The sequence below is a fragment of the Microcaecilia unicolor genome, chromosome 1, assembly GCF_901765095.1.
Source record: "Microcaecilia unicolor chromosome 1, aMicUni1.1, whole genome shotgun sequence".
Lineage (NCBI taxonomy): Eukaryota > Metazoa > Chordata > Amphibia > Gymnophiona > Siphonopidae > Microcaecilia > Microcaecilia unicolor.
Window position 1 is genome coordinate 286,208,439 of NC_044031.1, and position 18,633 is coordinate 286,227,071.

General features: G+C 48.3%; 1 protein-coding gene across 4 annotated transcripts in view; it reads left to right on the plus strand.

Moving 5' to 3' along the window:
* ATF7IP (activating transcription factor 7 interacting protein) overlaps window positions 1–18,633 on the plus strand; it is a 503,125-nt gene that overhangs the window by 442,707 nt on the left and 41,785 nt on the right. For all 4 annotated transcript variants that reach the window (XM_030207216.1, XM_030207225.1, XM_030207208.1 and 1 more), the window contains one exon: window positions 6,381–6,542. In XM_030207216.1, coding sequence (XP_030063076.1) covers window positions 6,381–6,542 — 162 coding nt within the window. The remainder of the gene's footprint in view (window positions 1–6,380; window positions 6,543–18,633) is intronic.

Sequence of the window (18,633 nt, forward strand, 5' to 3'; positions counted from 1 at the left end):
CTGGAAGTGCATGTGTTCTCTTATCTCGACGATTGGCTGGTGAAGAACACCTCGGAGGCAGGAGCTCTACAGTCCATGCAGATTACTAGTCATCTCCTGGAGCTACTATGGGTTTGTGATAAATTATCCAAAGTCCCAGCTTCTTCCAGTGCAAAAACTAGAATTCATAGGAGCTGTGCTAGACTCCCAGACTGCTCATGCCTACCTCCCCGAAGCGAGGACAGACAATCTTCTGTCCCTTGTCTCCTGGGTACGAACATCTCAGCAGACCACAGCTCGGCAGATGTTAAGATTGCTCGGCCACATGACCTCCACAGTTCACGTGACTCCCATGGTCCGTCTCCACATGAGATCTGCTTTATGGACCCTAGATTCCCAGTGGTATCAAGCTGCGGGGGATCTGGAAGACGTGATCTGGTTGTCCACCATTTTTCTCGAATCCCTGCATTGGTGGACAGTTTGCTCCAATTTGACCTTGGGACGTCCCTTTCAATTTCCTCAGCTGCAAAAAGTGCTGACTACGGATGTGTCTCTCCTGGGGTGGGGGGCTCATGTCGATGGGCCCCACAACCAAGGATGTTGGTCCCTCCAGGAGACAGGTTTTCAGATCAAACTCCTGGAGTTACGAGTGGTCTGGAACGCGCTAAAGTCTTTCAGAGATTGGCTATCCAACCAAATTATCCAAATTCAGACAGACAATCAGGTTGCCATGTATTACATCAGCAAGCAGGGGGGCACCGGATCTTGCCCCTTGTGTCAGGAAGCCGTCGGAATGTGGCTTTGGGCTCGCAGTCATGGCATGTTCCTTCAAGCCACATATCTGGCAGGCGTAAACAGTCTGGCCGACAGGTTGAGCAGGATAATGCAACCACACGAGTGGTCACTCAGACCAATCACAAGGTCCCTCAGTTCTGTTCCAGACTTCAGGCCCATGGCAGACTAGCGTCGGGTGCCTTTCTCCTTCATTGGGGGAAGGGCCTCCTGTATGTGTATCCTCCCATACCCTTGGTAGGGAAAACTTTGCTGAAACTCAAGCAGGATTGTGGAACCATGATTCTGATCGTTCCATTCTGGCTGCACCAGATCTGGTTCCCCCTTCTTCTGGAGTTGTCCTCAGAAGAACCGTGGAGATTGGAGTGTTTTCCAACCCTCATCACTCAGAACGAGGGGGAGCTTCTGCATCCCAACCTCCAGTCCCTGGCTCTCACGGCCTGGATGTTGAGAGCGTAGACTTTGCCTCCTTGGGTCTTTCTGAGGGTGGTTCCCGAGTCTTGCTTGCTTTCAGGAAAGATTCCATGAAGAGGTGTTATGCTTTCAAATGGAAGAGGTTTGCCGCCTGGTGTGACAGCAAGGCCCTAGATCCTCGTTCTTGTCCTACACAGGCCCTGCTTGAATACCTGAGGCTGGTCTTAAGACCAACTCTGTAAGAGTTCATCTTAGTGCGATTAGTGCTTTTCATCATCGTGTAGAGGGTAAGTCTATCTCGGGACAGCCTTTAGTTGTTCGATTCGTGAGAGGTTTGCTTTTGTCAAAGCCCCCTGTCAAACCTCCACCAATGTCATGGGATCTCAACGTTGTACTCACCCAGCTGATGAAAGCTCCTTTTGAGCCACTGAATTCTTGCCATCTGAAGTACTTGACTTGGAAGGTCATTTTCTTGGTGGCAGTCACTTCGGCTTGTAGAGTCAGTGAGCTTCAAGTCTTGGTAGCTCATGCTCCTTATACCAAATTTCATCACAACAGAGTAGTCCTCCGCACTCACCCTAAGTTCTTGCCAAAGGTGGTGTCGGAGTTCCATCTTAACCAGTCAGTTGTCTTGCCAACATTCTTTCCCTGTCCTCATACCCGCCCTGCTGAATGTCAGTTGCACACATTGGACTGCAAGCGAGCATTGGCCTTCTCTCTGGAGCGGACAAGCCCACACAGACAGTCCGCCCAAATAGAAGATGAGTGGCTGTCGGGGAACGCACCATTTCCAATTGGCTAGCAGATTGCATTTCCTTCACTTACGCCCAAGCTGGGCTGGCTCTTGAGGGTCATGTCACGGCTCATAATGTTAGAGCCATGGCAGCGTCAGTGGCCCACTTGAAGTCGGCCACTATTGAAGAGATTTGCAAGGCTGCGACGTGGTCATCAGTCCACACATTCACAGCTCTTTACTGCCTCCAGCAAGATACCCGACGCGACAGTCGGTTCGGACAGTCGATGCTGCAGAATCTGTTTTGGGTTTAGAATCCAACTCCATCACCCTAGGCCCATTTTATTCTGTTCCAGGCTGCACTCTGTTAGTTGTTTCTGTTTAGGTCAATCTTAGTTATGTCCTCGCCATTGCAAGGCCCAATTGACCAATGTTTGTTGTTTTGAGTGAGCCTGGGGGCTAGGGATACCCCAACAGTGAGAACAAGCAGCCTGCTTGTCCTTGGAGAAAGCGAGGTTACTAATCTGTAGCAGGTATTCTCCGTGGACAGCAGGCTGATTGTTCTCACAAACCCGCCCTCCTCCCCTTTGGAGTTGTGTCTTCCCTTATCTTTTGCTTTTCACTGGACTGGGGAGCACTGTCACTCATACGCGGTTCGCGCATGTCCACACGAGAGCTAGCAAACTTTGTTGCTTGGAAGATCTTCCGATCCTGGGGCTGCTGTCGGACGTCACCCATCAGTGAGAACAATCAGCCTGCTGTCCTCAGAGAATACCTGCTGCAGGTTAGTAACCTCGCTTTCTCTGAGGACAGCAAAACCCTCCCACCTCCCCTTTGGAGTTATTTATTTCATATGCTTTTGATTTAACTGAGGAGACGCGCTTGCGCCGTGGGCGTGAAGTCAATCTTCGTGGTGTGCACAGCACATGCACCAGAAGACTCTGGCAAAACTTGTTTATTTTTGCTTTTGCATATCGCCAGATTCCCGGGCCGACGTGGACGTCAACCCCACATGTGAGAACAATCCACCTGCTGTCCTCAGAGAATACCTTTTACAGGTAAGTATCTTCGCTCTTTGTCATGCCCAAGAAGGAGGGCTCCTGGCATCCGATTCTAGTCCTAAAAAGGGTGAATCGGGCTTTGCAGGTGTTGCCCTTCCGCATGGAGACTCTCAAGTCAGTTATTGTGGCAGTTCAGCCAGGGTAGTTTCTCACGTCCTTAGATCTTAAGGAGGCGTACCTTCACATTCTTATTCTTCTGGACCATCTGAAGTTTCTTCGCTTTGCAGTCCTGGGAGATCACTTCCAGTTTCGAGCAGTGCCCTTCGGGCTTGCTACAGCGCCACGGACCTTCTCCAAGATAATGGTGGTGGTAGTGGCTCAGTTGCGTCGGGAGGGGATCTTGGTGCATCCCTACCAGGATGATTGGTTAATCAGGGCAAAGTCGGCAGAGGAAAGCCGGAGAGCCTCAGTTCGAGTGGTTCTCCTTCTCCAGCGGTTGAGGTGGATTGTCAATGCATCCAAGAGCTCGCTGGTTTCCTCTCATTCCTTGGAATTCCTGGGAGTGCGTTTCAATACATGCGATGGCTTGGTGCACTTTCTGGCAGTGCGCATCCTGAAGATCCAGTCCCACGTGCGTCAGTTGCTGGCGATCCAAACTCCGTCAGCGTGGGATATTTTGCAGGTGCTGGGGTCTATGGCGGCGTCCATCGAGGTGATTCCGTGGGCACAGGCACATATGAATCCTCTTCAGGCTGCTCTCCTGGCTTGCTGGTCCCCTCAGGTGGGACTCTCTCAAGGAGAGTTTCTCTCTGTCTTCCAGTATGGCTCAGCCGTCAGTGGTGGCTTGATTGTCATCATCTGAGCGAGAGCATGCCCCTCAACACTCTGGACTGGGTGTTAGTAACAACGGATGGCAGCCTGACTGGGTGGGGAGCCCATTGTCAAGGACAAGTTGCTCAGGGCTCCTGTTCAGCAGAGGAGTCTAGCTGGTCCATCATTCGTCTGGAAACCAGGGCAATTCGTCTTGCTCTGATGCATTTTCAGCCGATGCTCCTATTTCACAATGTCTGATTTCTCTCTGACAATGTGACAGCAGTTGCTTACTTCAGTCATCGGTGGGGGGTGGGGTGGGGGGACCAAACGTTCTCTCTTAGCACAGGAGGTGGTGTTGATCTTGGCCTAGGCGGAACAGAACATCTGGCTTCTCTCGGCAGCACATGTTGCGGGGGCATCCAACCTACAGATGGATTATCTAAGTCAACATCATCTGGATCCAGGGGAGTGGGCGTTGAGCCCCATTCGCCTTTCAGCTCATTGTTGATCGTGGGGCACCCCAGTAATGGATCTGATGGCCACAGCAGAGATTACCAAGGCTCTGCCGTTTTTCATCCGCAGAAGGGAGCCGTTGTCGGAGGGTCTTGTGCGTTGGCACAGCCCTGGCCTCATCGAGTCCTCTTGTTTGTGTTTCCTCCACGGCCAGTCATCGGTCAGGTTCTAAAGTGTATCCAGGGTCATGTCGGTCGCTTGATTCTGGTGGCTCACGATTGGCCACATTGACCGTGGTATTCAGATCTCATGCAATTGCAGGTGGACGCTTCGCTTCCTGTTCCCTCGGGGGAGTGTCTGTTGGTTCAGGGACCTGTCCGGATGCCCAACTCGGCTCGATTCTCGCTTATGGCTTGGCTGTTGAGCTGGCACGACTGTTGAAGAAGGGCTACTCGGTTGCGGTGGTGCGTACCCTTCTGAGTTCCAGAAAGCATCTACTTCTTTGGCTTATGTTCGGGTTTGGTGTTTTTTTGAAGCCTGGTGCAAAGAGCGGAAGGTGCAGCCATTGAGGGTCTCCGTTGGTCATCTACTAGAATTTTTACAGGGAGGTCTGGAAAAGGATTGCTGCTGGCCTCCCTTCTGGTTCAGTTGGTTCGTGTGTTTTCAGGGTTCACTTCAGGGGAAATTGCTAACCCTTCATCCGGATGTCTCGTTTTTTCCTCAGGGGGTTAAGCAATTGCAGCATCCTGAGTGTCAGGTGGTCCCTCCCTGGGACTTGAATTTGGTTCTGTCGGCTTTGGTTCAAGCCCCTTTTGAGCCCTTAGGGCAGGCTACACTTAAGGTGGTCTTTTTGATGGCTATCGCTTCGGCGCAGCATATTTCCGAGTTGCAGGCTCTGTCCTGTCATGAGCCATTTCTGGTCCTTACTAAGGAGAAGGTGTTGTTACAGACGATTTCTTCCTAAGGTGATTTCTCAGTTTCATGTCAAGCAGTCTATTTCCTTGCCTTCCTTCCTGGGGGATGAGTCCCCTCGGTTGTATAAGTTGGATGTTCGACGTTTGGAAGTCTGACCGCCTCTGGGTCTTGTTCGGGGGACCTCAAAAAGGGGGAGGCATCTTCCATTGCTCGTTGAATCAAGGAGGCAATTTCTTCGGCATACCTGCTGTCAGGGAAACAGGTGCCCGTGGTTTTTCGGGTGCATTCTACTCGTGTGCAGGCTTCTTTCTAGTCAGAATAGTCTCTCGTTCCACCACGGGATGTTTGTAAGGCGGCGACTTGGTCCTCATTGCATTCCTTCATCAAGCATTACAGGTTGGACATGCAGGCACGTCAGAATGCTTCCTTTGGGGCATCCGTCTTGCTCCGGGGGCGTTCCCACCCTTGGTGAGTACTGCTTTGGTATTTCCCACTCGTAGGGAATATTCTGGAGAAGATGATAAGGAGAAATTAGGTCACCTGCTAATTTGCTTTCCTTGAGTCTCTCCAGACCATTCCCTAGCCCACCCAGGAACAGTGGGATCGTTGAGATTTATTCCGTCTGGGATTGCAACTGCATCTGTTTTTTATTAAAGTTTGTTCCAGTTATTCTTTTTGGTGCTCTTTTCCTTTTGTGGAGTTTCTTCTGGAAGCTCAACTTCTGATGGTGTTTTAAGTGTTCAGTTCCTTGTGGTTGAAGTTTTTTTAGGTGTTGCTTGACTATTCGAACTGCCGAGCAGGTCAGGGTTGCACAGTCCCTTATACAGGAAAACTGTTCAATAATTCTCAGTCTCCCTCTGCTGGTAGGAGTGCATATTACTCACTCCTAGGGAATGGTCCGGAGAGACTGAAGGAAATCAATTTAGCAGGTAAGACCTAATTTCTCTACTATCAGGGCAGAGGGTCAGGTTGCGCTACGCTTTCCTGGACCTTGTAAAAAAGTGCTCGTTATAACCATGCTTTAGAAGCCCCCCCTTTTTTTATGTTCATTGCAATGGAATGCTTAATGGCCTCATTAGCATCCATTTCAATGCACTGTGTGGCTCAGTCTTCCATGTGAGTTAATACCCGTGCTCAACCCCTCTCAACATTGCTTAGCCAGTATTATAGTTAGGTTCATGTACCTTTCTGCATTGGCCCCTCTGTGTCTTTGTTTCATGATAATTTACCTTATTTCTTAATTTTCTAGGGTTTTTTATGCTATGTATTTTTTTTTTCAGATTCTAGTTCCAGGAAGACAAACCAGATCAGTGCATCTGGTAGTAGCCAGTCCACCCAGGTCCTTTCTAGACCATTGCAACAACCACAGACGACAACTCTGCCACAAGCTGTTGTACCAGCAGGGTTGCCATCCCAGACCACCATCCATGTCCTGCCTACAGGTAATATGATTCTGTCAATGTACCTTAATAAGAATAAATTGAGAACATTTTTCAGACCTTTCTAGCCAGCCAACTAAACAGCTAGATAGGTTGAAAATTGTCCTCTGCATAGAGGACTAGTCAGCTATATTTAATCACTCAAAAAAAGGCATTTCTGGAGACATGATAATGTTGGAGGAATGGAAGGGTAGATGTATGCATATTTTCTAGTTCATATTTGCAGGTCAAAAGGACACTTTACCACCTACTGATATGAAGAATTCTTTACATAGTTTTAATAAATAACATTTACTTTGATTGCATTGAATTTTCATAAGGTTCTTGGCTTCTTTATTTATCTCATTTAAGAGTAATTGTTGCCTGAAGTATTTACACACATATTTGAAAAGGTTTTCTTACTTCTGGTGCCCCAGGTCATCTGTCTTTGAATTGTAATGTTTGGATTTAAGTCTCTGATCATATCAAAATCATTCTCCAAGGCAAGCAGGATATCATATTCTTACATGTGAATGATGTCTTCCGACAGAGCCCTGCATGAAAGCTTCGTAAAAACTTTTGAGAGAATTCACTATGCGTGCTTGCACACTTGCCACTGTTGCATGGGACCTAGTCAGTTGCCATTTTCCTGTGTAGCATAGTGGCCACACTGTTCTGATATTTCCTTTCAGCTGACACTGTTCTATTATTACCTCTCACCTCACGTATTTTTTTTTTTTTTTAGGGTTGTTCATTGATTAAAAGGGTCGCCTCCAAAATTAATCACAACCACAAATGTTTAATCACACGATTAATCGCTTAAAGTGCCCCCTCACATTTCCTCCTGTGCTATGCGATATATAGACAGCAGATGTAAATTCTCAAAACTGAGATATTTCCATTATTAAACTACAAATAAAATAATTTCTCTCACCTTTGTTTTCTGGCGATTTTATCTTTCAAATTAATCTTGTTCACGCTCTCTCTGGTGCTGCTTTCCTGTGGTCTGAACTCTGTATTACTCTTTTCTCCGAGGACAAGCAAGACTGCTTGTTCTCACATATGGGTGACGTCCACTGCAGCCCCAGGTCCAGAAAATCTTCCTAGCAACAAAAGTTGCTAAAGCCTTTGAGCGTGTGGGTGCACGCACCGCGCATGCGCGGCCATCTTCCCGCCCGTCGCACGAGAGTCCCGCTTCAGTCTTCTTTTTTCCGCGATCAAGAGTGGCTGCTTACGGCAGTTCTGTGCCCCTGAAAGAAGAGCCTTAGTATTAGTTGGCTTTTCGCCATTTTTTTCTTCTTCTTCGTGCTCGTGCACGAGCTGTTCGTTTTTTCTTTAAAAAAAAAAAAAAAGTTTTTCTCATAAAGTTTTCTTAGTTTTTGCCCTCAGGTTTCCTTTCGTCATCGTGTGCAGCCATTTTGGCCGCCCATACGTGTTTTCTCCCTTTTTTGTGCCTTCCTTTGGCACCATCGCAAATTTTGATTTCGCCGCCACTATTTTTCTGTCGATGACATCGATGTCGATGATATCAAGGCTCGCCAGCGGCTTCAAGAAGTGACTCGGTGCAACCGGGCAATCTCAGGCACTGACCCTCACATGTGGTGTATCCAGTGCCTTGGGCCCGACCATCGCCCAGACGCATGTAAGTTGTGTCTTAGCCTTAAAAAGCGGACACAAGCGTCGAGACAACCTCAACGGGAACGCCTGTACCATCACATGCTGGCAGCAGTGAACCATTGAGTGGGTCTCCACCTGCCTCGAGGGCTCCTGCGGTACAGGCCCATCGGGACCGACCCCTTTCGGACCCGACCCCGAGGAGACGTGTGGATTCCACATCCTCCTCGTCGGTACCAAGGGGTACTGGTGACATGCCTCGAGCAAAGGCAAAGAAGCACCGTCATCGGTCCCCTTCTCGTCACGGTACCGAGAGCTCCGGGGCGTCGAGGGAATCGGCACCCGTGAAACGTTGACGCCGGGAGGTCCGCTCACCCTCCATACAAGAGGTGTCGATGCGCCGGTCTCCGGACAGCCCGGTACCGCCTCAACTTCTGTACCGACGCCACAGCTTTTCTCGACAGAAACTCTTGATGAGCGCCTCCATGCCATTCTTCAAGGGATCCTGGAAAGGCTGCTGCGACCGTCTGTTCCGGTACCGGAGGTGCTTGCGCTGACGGTACCGTCAATAGATGCGGCAGCTGGCTCCCCGCCTGTGGTGAGACCTCGGTGCCGCCTGCAGCATCGGCCTTGGCTGCCCCCCGAGTTGACTCGACGTCGATGGAGGGAGCTTCATCGCCACCGGCAAGGGAGTCGTCTTCTCGGCATCGCCATCGAGGACATAGCTCCTCGGCATTGAGACGGGCTCGGCTTCGGACTGCAGTCAGAGAACTCCTGTCCGATACCGAAGGAGAGGCCTCTTGGGTCTTCCTCTGCTTCCCAGAGGAGTCTTGTGGTCTTCCCTCTGATCCGACTCCTTCGCCAGAGAGAAAGCTTTTTCCCCCGGAGAATTTGTCTTTCTTGTCCTTTGTCCTGGAAATGTCTACGGCCATTCCCTTCCCAGTGGTAACTGAGGATGAGCCCAGGGCTGAGATGTTCGAGGTCCTGGACTAACCTTCACCACCTAAGGATTCATCCACTGTTCCTTTACATAATGTCCTTAAGCAGACACTGTTGAGTAACTGGATGAAACCACTATCTAACCCCACCATTCCTAAGAAGGTTGAGTCCCAGTATAGGATTCACAGGGACCAAGAGTTGATGAAGGCCCAGTTGCCTCATGACTCGGGGGTTGTGGATTCTGCTCTCGAGAGCCAAAAGTACGAGAGATTTCGCCTCGGCGCCCCCGGGACGGGAGGCTCAGACTTTGGACTCTCTTGGGAGGAAGGCCTACCAGTCAGCTATGCTTATCTCCAAAATCCAGTCCTACCAGCTCTACATGAGCATTCACTTGCGGAATAATGTGAAGCAACTGGCGGACCTGGTCAATCAGCTTCCTTCGGAGCAGGCCAGGCCTTTTCAGGAGGTGGTCAGGCACTGAAGGCGTGTTGTAAATTCCTGTCCAGGGGTACTTACGATTCTTTTGATGTGGCATCCAGAGCCACTGCTCAAGGTATAGTGATGCGCAGACTCTCATGGCTGCGTGCCTCTGACCTTGACAGTCGAGTCCAGCAGCGGCTTGCAGATGTTCCTTGCCGGGGGGTTAATATTTTCAGCGAGAAAGTCGAACAGGTGGTAGAGCAGCTCCACCAGCGGGAAACCGCATTCGACAAACTCTCTCACCGGGCGCCTTCAGCATCTACCTCATCAGGTAGACGCTTTTACGGCAATAAGCGTAGATACAATCCACCTTCCCGCCAGCCTGCTCAGGCTCAGCCCCAGCATGCTTGTTCACGTCAACAACGTGCGCCTCCACAGGCCCTTGCATCTCCCCAGCAAAAGCAAGGGACGGGCTTTTGACTGGCTCCAGGCGAGCATAGCCGCAATAACAGTGTCCATGCCGGATGATCTACCGGTCGGGGGGAGGTTAAAATTTTTTCACCAAAGGTAGCCTCTTGTAACCTCCGATCAGTGGGTTCTTCAAATAGTCCGGCTAGGATACTCCCTCAATTTGATCTCCAAACCTCCAAACTGCCCACCGGGAGCTCAGTCCTTCAGCTTCCAGCACAGGCAGGCACTTGCAGAGAAACTCTCCACTCTTCTCAGCGCCAATGCGGTCAAGCCCGTGCCACCAGGGGTAAGAAGGGCTGGGATTCTGTTCCAGGTACTTCCTTGTGCAAAAGAAAACAGGGGGGATGCGTCCTATCCTAGACCTAAGGGCCATGAACAAATAGCTGGTCCAAGAAAAGGTCAGGATGCTTTCCCTTAGCACCCTTCTTCCCATGATTCAGAAACACGATTGGCTATGTTCCCTGGACTTGAAGGATGCCTATACACACATCCCGATACTGCCAGCTCACAGGCAGTATCTTCGATTTCGTCTGGGAACACGGCATTTTCAGTATTGTGTGCTGCCCTGTGGGCTCGCCTCTGCGCCCCGGGTGTTCACAAAATGCCTGGCGGTCGTTGCAGCGTCGCTACACAGGCTGGGAGTGCATGTGTTTCCTTATCTCGACAATTGGCTGGTGACGAACACCTCGGAGGCTGGAGCTCTACAGTCCATGCAGATGACTCTCAAACTCCTGGAGCTACTGGGGTTTGTTATAAATTACCCAAAGTCCTATCTCATTCCTGTTCAACAACTAGAATTCATAGGAGCTCTGCTGGACTCTCAGACAGCTCGGGCGGACAACCTTCTGTTCTTGGTTTCCTTGGCCAGAGCGTCTCAGCAGATCACAGCTCGGCAGATGTTGAGACTTCTGGGCCATACGGCTTCCACAGTTCATGTGACTCCCATGGCACGCCTTCACATGCGATCTGCTCAGTGGACCCTAGATTCCCAGTGGTATCAAGCTGCAGGGGATCTAGAAGATGCAATCCTGTTGTCCACCGCTTTTCACAACTCCCTGATCTGGTGGACGATTCGATCCAATTTGACCTTGGGACGTCCCTTTCAAATTCCTCAGCCTCAAAAAGTGCTGACCACGGATGCATCTCTCCTAGGGTGGGGAGCTCATGTGGATGGGTTCCAACTCAGGGAGCTTGGTCCCTTCAGGAATCAGGTCTTCAGATCTATCTCCTGCAGTTACGAGCGATCTGGAACGCTCTAAAGACTTTCAGAGATCGGCTGTCCAATCAAATTATCCAAATTCAGACAGACAACCAGGTTGCCATGTACTATGTCAACAAGCAGGGGGGGCACCAGATCTTGCCCCCTGTGTCGGGAAGCCATCCAGATGTGGCTTTGGTCCCGCCATCGCGGCATGTTTCTCCAGGCCACGTATCTGGCAGGTGTAAACAACAGTCTGGACAACAGGTTGAGCAGAATTCAACCTCATGAATGGTCTCTCAACAGGGCAGTTGTCCGCAAGATCTTCCGAGCGTGGGGCACCCCCTCGGTGGATCTTTTTGCCACTCAGGTCAATCACAAGGTCTCTCAGTTCTGTTCCAGACTTCAGGCCTACGACAGGCTAGCCTCGGATGCCTTTCTCCTACATTGGGGGTCAGGCCTTCTGTATGCTTATCCTCCCATACCTCTGGTGGGGAAGACTTTGCTGAAACTACAGCAAGACCGCGGAACCATGATTCTGATTGCACCCTTTTGGCCGCGTCAGATTTAGTTCCCTCTTCTTCTGGAGTTGTCCTCCAAAGAACCGTGGAGATTGGAGTGTTTTCCGACCCTCATCATTCAGAACAAGGGGGCGCTTCTGCATCCCAGCCTCCAGTCTCTGGCTCTCACGGCATGGATGTTGAGGGCTTAGATTTTGCCTCCTTGGGTCTTTCTGAGGGTGTCTGCCGAGTCTTGCTTGCTTCCAGGAAAGATTCCACGAAGAGCTGTTACTTTTTTAAATGGAGGAGGTTTGCCGTCTGGTGCGACAGCAAGGCCCTAGACCCTAGCTCTTGTCCTACACAGACCCTGCTTGAATACCTTCTGCACTTTTCCGAGTCTGGTCTTAAAACCAATTCCATAAGAGTTCACCTTAGTGCTATTAGTGCTTATCATTATCGTGTGGAAGATAAACCTATCTCTGGACAGCCTTTAGTTGTTCGATTCGTGAGAGGTTTGCTTTTTTCAAAGACCCCTGTCAAACCTCCTACGGTGTCATGGGATCTCAACGTTGTTCTCACCCAGCTGATGAAAGTTCCTTTTGAGCCACTGGATTCCTGCCATCTGAAGTATTTGACCTGGAAGGTCATTTTCTTGGTGGCTGTTACTTCAGCTCGTAGAGTCAGTGAGCTTCAAGCCTTGGTAGCCCATGCTCCCTATACTAAATTTCATCATAAGAGAGTAGTCCTCCGCACTCACCCTACGTTTTTGCCGAAGGTGGTGTCGGAGTTCCATCTGAACCAGTCAATTGTCTTACCAACATTCTTTCCCTGTCCTCATACTCGCCCTGCTGAATGTCAGTTCCATACATTGGACTGCAAGAGAGCATTGGCCTTCTATGTGGAGCGGACAAGCCCCTTCAGATAGTCCGCCCAAATGTTTGTTTCTTTCGACCCCAACAGAAGGGGAGTGGCTGTCGGGAAACGCACCATTTCCAATTGGCTAACAGATTGCATTTCCTTCACTTACGCCCAAACTGGGCTGACTCTTGAGGGTCATGTCACGGCTCATAGTGTTAGAGCCATGGCAGCATCAGTGGCCCACTTGAAGTCAGCTACTATTGAAGAGATTTGCAAGGCTGCGACATGGTCATCAGTCCACACATTCACATCTCATTACTGCCTTCAGCAGGATAGCCGACGCGACAGTTGGTTTGGATAGTCGGTGCTGCAGAATCTGTTTGGGGTTTAGAATCCAACTCCACCCCCCTAGGCCCATTTTTATTCTGTTTCAGGCTGCACTCTGTTAGATGCTTCTTCGTAGGTCAATTTTTTGTTATGTCCTCGCCGTACCGATGTCCAATTGACCCTGTTTGTTGTTTTGACTGAGCCTGGGGGCTAGGGATACCCATATGTGAGAACAAGGAGCCTTCTTGTCTTCAGAGAAAGCGAAGTTACTTACCTGTAGCAGGTATTCTCCGAGGACAGCAGGCTGATTGTTCTCATCAACCCGCCCGCCTCCCCTTTGGAGTTGTTCTTTTCTTTGTTTTTGTTTCATATGTTGACTGAAAAGGGACTCTCGCACGATGGGTGGGAAGATGGCCGAGCATGCGCTGTGCGCGCACGCGCGCACTTGAAGGCTTTAGCAACTTTTGTTGCTAGGAAGATTTTCCAGACCTGGGGCTGCCGTGGACGTCCCACATTAGTGAGAGAACGCGGGCCTTCTTCAATGGGCCACCTTTTCTGAGCCCCAGTACTGCTGTCTAGAGCCTCTCCCACCTTGCCCTGGACCAGAAGTGCCGCAGGCTTATATCTCCGCTGTCAGTTCTGTTCACAGGTGCATTTGGCTTTGCTTCCCTCACTGTAGTAGGGTGGTGCCTTTTGCCACAGCAGCAGGGCTGACCCAGCTGCCAGTCCATGCAGCTCAGGTGAGCAAGGTTGGATGGTTGTGGGTGGGAGAGTGCTGCCCTTTAATACGCGTTAAAATTTTTAACGTACATTAAACATTTAATGCGTTAAATGTACAGCCCTGGTTTTTTTGCAATTGAAATGTTTTTTGTAATGGTTGTGTTTTTTTGTGTAAGTCCTATTGTTGCCATTGCAGGGTCTTTTTCTCCTGATAGCTGCTTTAGTTATGTGTTTTTTCGGCATTTCTAAGTTTCCTTTCATTCTGTCAGCTATCTTGACCTCAATAAGATTAGGGCACATGGTCAAGTATTTTTCATCAAGTTCTTTGATTTCCCTGCGGCTATTTTTTTGGATATGTCCAAGAAGAAAGTTCCCATTGACAATAAAAATTGTTCCCAGTGCAATGCCTGGGACCTAGTCTCGATTCCTCTCGTCGTCTTTGATGTTCACAGATATCAGAGATGGGCTTCTGTGACCATGAAAAGCAGCACAAATGGATTTTTAGTGCCAATAAGACTTGTCAGTTGGCATTGGAAACACTGGTCTCAATGGCTCCAAGAGCTGCATTGGCATCAAGTGTGTCTTGAGCACCTTTAACTTCAAGCATTGATAGAGGTCATTGAGATCAGTTGTTGTATGATTCTCTCCCAAGGAAGAGGAAGGATTTGTTTTCGTCCTCATTAGTGCCAAGGAACAAAGATGCTAGACATCAGGTGGAGACCAGGGTGCACTGTCATTGAGCCCCTTTGGTGTCCACAAAACTCTCCTGGCATGAGGACCACTTGAGACAGTTTGACCTATACTTGAATTTCATTCTCTGCCCGTAGGACATGGCATCAGTACCGAAGCTTTGAAGGGCTTTGGAGTTAGTGCTGACTGTGCCAGTGTCTATCTCCAGTCCATTGGGAGAGGAAGCTTCTCCAGTGCTTCAGAGGTCTTCAGCACCTCAAGCCTGACCAAGAGGGCAAGCAGAGACTTGGATGTCTCCTGCTGAGTACTTTTATTAGTCTGAATCAGAATGCTTCTGGGCATCTAAAGAAGAGCCAGGACCTTCTCAGAGGAGGTGTCCACTGGTCCTCACCACCACATGAAAGACACGATTTCCCTCAGAGGAGCTGTAGTTTGCTGTTTTTATCAGGGAGATATTTGATTGTTTATTGAACTTGATATAGTGCTGATTCCAAATGTAACAGGATCTCTATGGTGTACATAAAAATTAAAAACATAAAATTGAGGTAGAAAAGAACGCCATTGAGCCTAGAAGACCAAGAGACGCATTTTCAAAAGAAACGTCTAAGCTGGAATTTGGACGTCTTTGTAAGACGTCCAGATTCGGAGGCGGGGAAAAGGTCGTTTTCGAAAAAAGATGAGCGTCCATCTTTCGTTTCGAAAAAACCAAAGACGTCCAAGTCTAAAACGTCCAAATGCAAAACATTTTGATGTGGGAGGAGCCAGCATTTGTAGTACACTGGTCCCCCTGACATGCCAGGACAGCAGTCGGGCACCCTAGAGGGCACTGCAGTGGGCTTCATAAAATTCTCCCAGGTACATAGCTCCCTTACCTTGTGTGCTGAGCCCCCCAACAGCCACTACCCCCAACTGTACACCACTACCATAGCCCTTACGGGTGAAGGGGGGGGGGGCACCTATATGTGGGTACAGAGGGTTTGTGGTGGGTTTTGGAGGGCTCGCTGTTTCCTCTACAAATGTAACAGGTAAGGGGGGTATGGGCCTGGGTCCACCTGTCTAAAGTGCACTGCACCTACTACGAAACTACTCCAGGGACCTACATGCGCTGTCATGGATCTGAGTATGACATCTGAGGCTGGCATAGAGGCTGGCACGTAATATTTTTAATGATGTTTTTTGAGGGTGAGAGGGGATTAGTGACCACTGGGGGAGTAACGGGAGATCATCCCCTATTCCCTCCAGTGGTCATCTGGTCATTTCGGGCACCTTTTTGTGCCTTATTCATAATAAAAACAGGTCTGGGAGAAAACTTTCAAGGTTTAGCCTTGGACTTCTCTGCTTTTTTCCATTATGGCTTAAAGACGCCCAAGTCCCGCCTTCACGCCTTCGATACTCCCACCTCAGATTTGGACGGACTTCCACTAGTGACGTCCAAAATTGGGTTTCGATTATACCGATTTGGATGTCTCTGAGAGATGGACGTCCACGTGATAGTAGTAGTAGTAGTGACGATTTATGTCACTTTTTGGACATCCATCTCTTTCGAAAATGAGCCTGCAAATCAGTCAAACAAAAGAACTAACAAACAGAATGAATTCTGCACACCAGGCCTTGATTCAGTATGAACAAGGCCTCAGTTAAACACTTGTTGGAAAAAATACATTTTTAGAAGAGTCTTCAAATTAGAAAAAGACTTTTCATTATGAATATTAAAAGGCAAATTGTTCCAAAGCATGGATGGAAAAAATAATTTGACGTGTATATTCATAGTGTACTGACACAGGGCTAGGAAGTACAAGCCGGTTGGCATCTAGAGAATGAAGATTGTGAGAAGGTGTGTAGGGAATAGCTAATGACAGATTAGGGGGGGGGAGGTGTCCTTAAGGGTAAATCTTGTAGACTAATGCAAGAATTTTAAAAGAAATACAGTATTTGGTAGCCAGTGAACGCAAGTGGTGATGTGTGGTCAAACCTTTTAGCTTTACAGAGAAGGCGGACTGCACAGTTCTGAAGGGTTTGAAGTTGCTTAATTTAAGCAGCTGGGAGACCGGAATAGATCACAGTAATCCAGCTAGGAAGACTGGAATAGATTGCAGTAATCCAGCTAGGAAGTAATGAAAGCGTGAATAGCAGTGTGCAAGGATAGAGTGTAAAGACTGCAAAATAAGCTGAGAAATCTTCCTTGATAATCGCAGAAAATATGGACTGGGGAGATTTTATGATCAAATTGATTTGGTGACAAATTGGGATACAAGAATGTACTGGAAACCTAACAGACTGTTATCTTGTCAGGGTTCAACTTAAATTTGTTGCTAGCGAGCCACTCTGCCAATGCAGAGACAGGAAGTGGATGAAGATCAATGTTGTGGGGTAGAACTGGAAAAATTAATAAAATATCATCTGCACATATGAAAAATTTAATATCAAAAGATTGAATGAGGGTGGCTAATGGACTGACAAAGGTGTTAAAAAGTAAAGGGGACAAAACAGAACCCTGAGGGACACCACATGATGGGATAAGTAGATGAAGTCAAGGAATTCGTGTTAACAATGAATGAATGGTTAGAAGGAAATAAAAAGAACCAGTTTTGGAGAGACCCAGTAATACCTATGTCAGAAAGACCTACGGCCATCCCATTTTCTTTAGAGGCAAAGGAGAAAACCAGAGCAGAAACATTGAATACCCTCTTAATTCCTTGGTCTCCACACCAAAGGAATGTGGAACAGTGTGCAATTACAGAATCCTGAAGAAAGTATAGATGAGAATATGGGAGACTCCCCCCCTAATATTTCCTGTTAATAAGGTCAGCTGTATGTATGAAGTCCAAAAGGCTCTGGTATTTAAGAATCTGCAGCTTCTTCACCAAATTCACTCTCAAAAGAGCCAAGAGTATGAATTTTATTTATTTATTTTACTTTTGTTACATTTCTACCCCGTGCTTTCCCACTCATGGCAGGCTTAATGTGGCTTACTTGGGACAATGGAGGGTTAAGTGACTTGCCCAGAGTCACAAGGAGCTGCCTGTGCCTGAAGTGGGAATCGAACTCAGTTCCCCAGGACCAAAGTCCACCACCCTAACCACTAGGCCACTCCTCCACTCAGTTCTCCTTGGGAGAGAGGCAATGACCTTGTGTTTGGGAATTGTTTTTTTGTTTTCAAAATGCTACACTCCCATCCCACGTATCATCCTACCGACAGCATGTACTTGTGGAATGTTTTGTACGGTGTAGCGGTTTGTTGACACTGTCCCTCAGGAAAAGGCCAGTGAGCTCCATGAGCTAGTAACCAGGGAAGGGAGTGTAGAAAATACATGGTTCATGTGACTTATGATATTTTCAATATGGATGCAGATAGAATCTCATCTGAAATGAGGTGCAGGAGGCTGCAGCACATCTTAACTCTTTCCAGGCTCACTTCTGACTCAGCCTCCTTTTCTAGGAGGTTTTATAGTGGAGGACAATAGAGATTCTGTTACTTCCACAGGCTTTCTCATCTCTCTTGTTCCTGACAAATCAGGGACTTTGATCTCACACAAGACAGCTGAGGGCCCAGAAGCCCCCAACCAGCTGCACAGTCAAAACCAAAGAAGGGGTTTTCTTTGGCTCCAGAAGAGCATAACCTTAATCCCTATAGCCATTTTGGACAGCCTTCTGCAAGGAGGGATGCTGAAATTTCTTTTGCAGTAGATGGCCCCTTATAACCTCTGACGGTGGGTTCTAACAATTGTCTGGGAAGGTTAGCATGTGCAATTAGAGAACGGTCCTCTAAATTGCCCATCGAGAGCAGCAAAGTTAAGTTCTTAACATCAAAAATTGCTTACCAAGGAGCTCTCTCCCCTCTTACATGCTAGTGTGGTTGAGCCCGTTCCACCACAAGAAAGAAGAAAGGGTTTTTATTCCAAGTACTTCTTGGTCACAAAAAACACATGAGGATTTTGTCCCATCCTAGAACTAAGGTTCCTGAGCAAGTATCTGGCCAAACAGAAGTTTAAGGTGGCTTTCTTAGGTACCCTTACTCACATTCTACAAAAAAGGGATTGATATACTCTCTGGGCTTGAAGGATACTTGTACACACAAACAGATACATTCAAGTCACAGGAAGTATCTGAGATTGCTAGAAGGGAACACCTCTTCCAGTGTCATGTATTGTCATTTGGTTTCGTTTCAGCACCAAGAGTATTCATAAAATGCCCAGCAGTTATTGCAGTATCTCTACTCAAACTGGTGGTACACATGTTTGAATGATTGACTTTTCAAGAGCATATCACAGGAAGGAGCAAATGAATTAATGCATATGATCCATTCAGGTCCCAGAGCTGCTAGGGTTCATTATGAACTATCCTAGGTCACAGCTTAAGGCCTCAGTAGAAAAAAAAA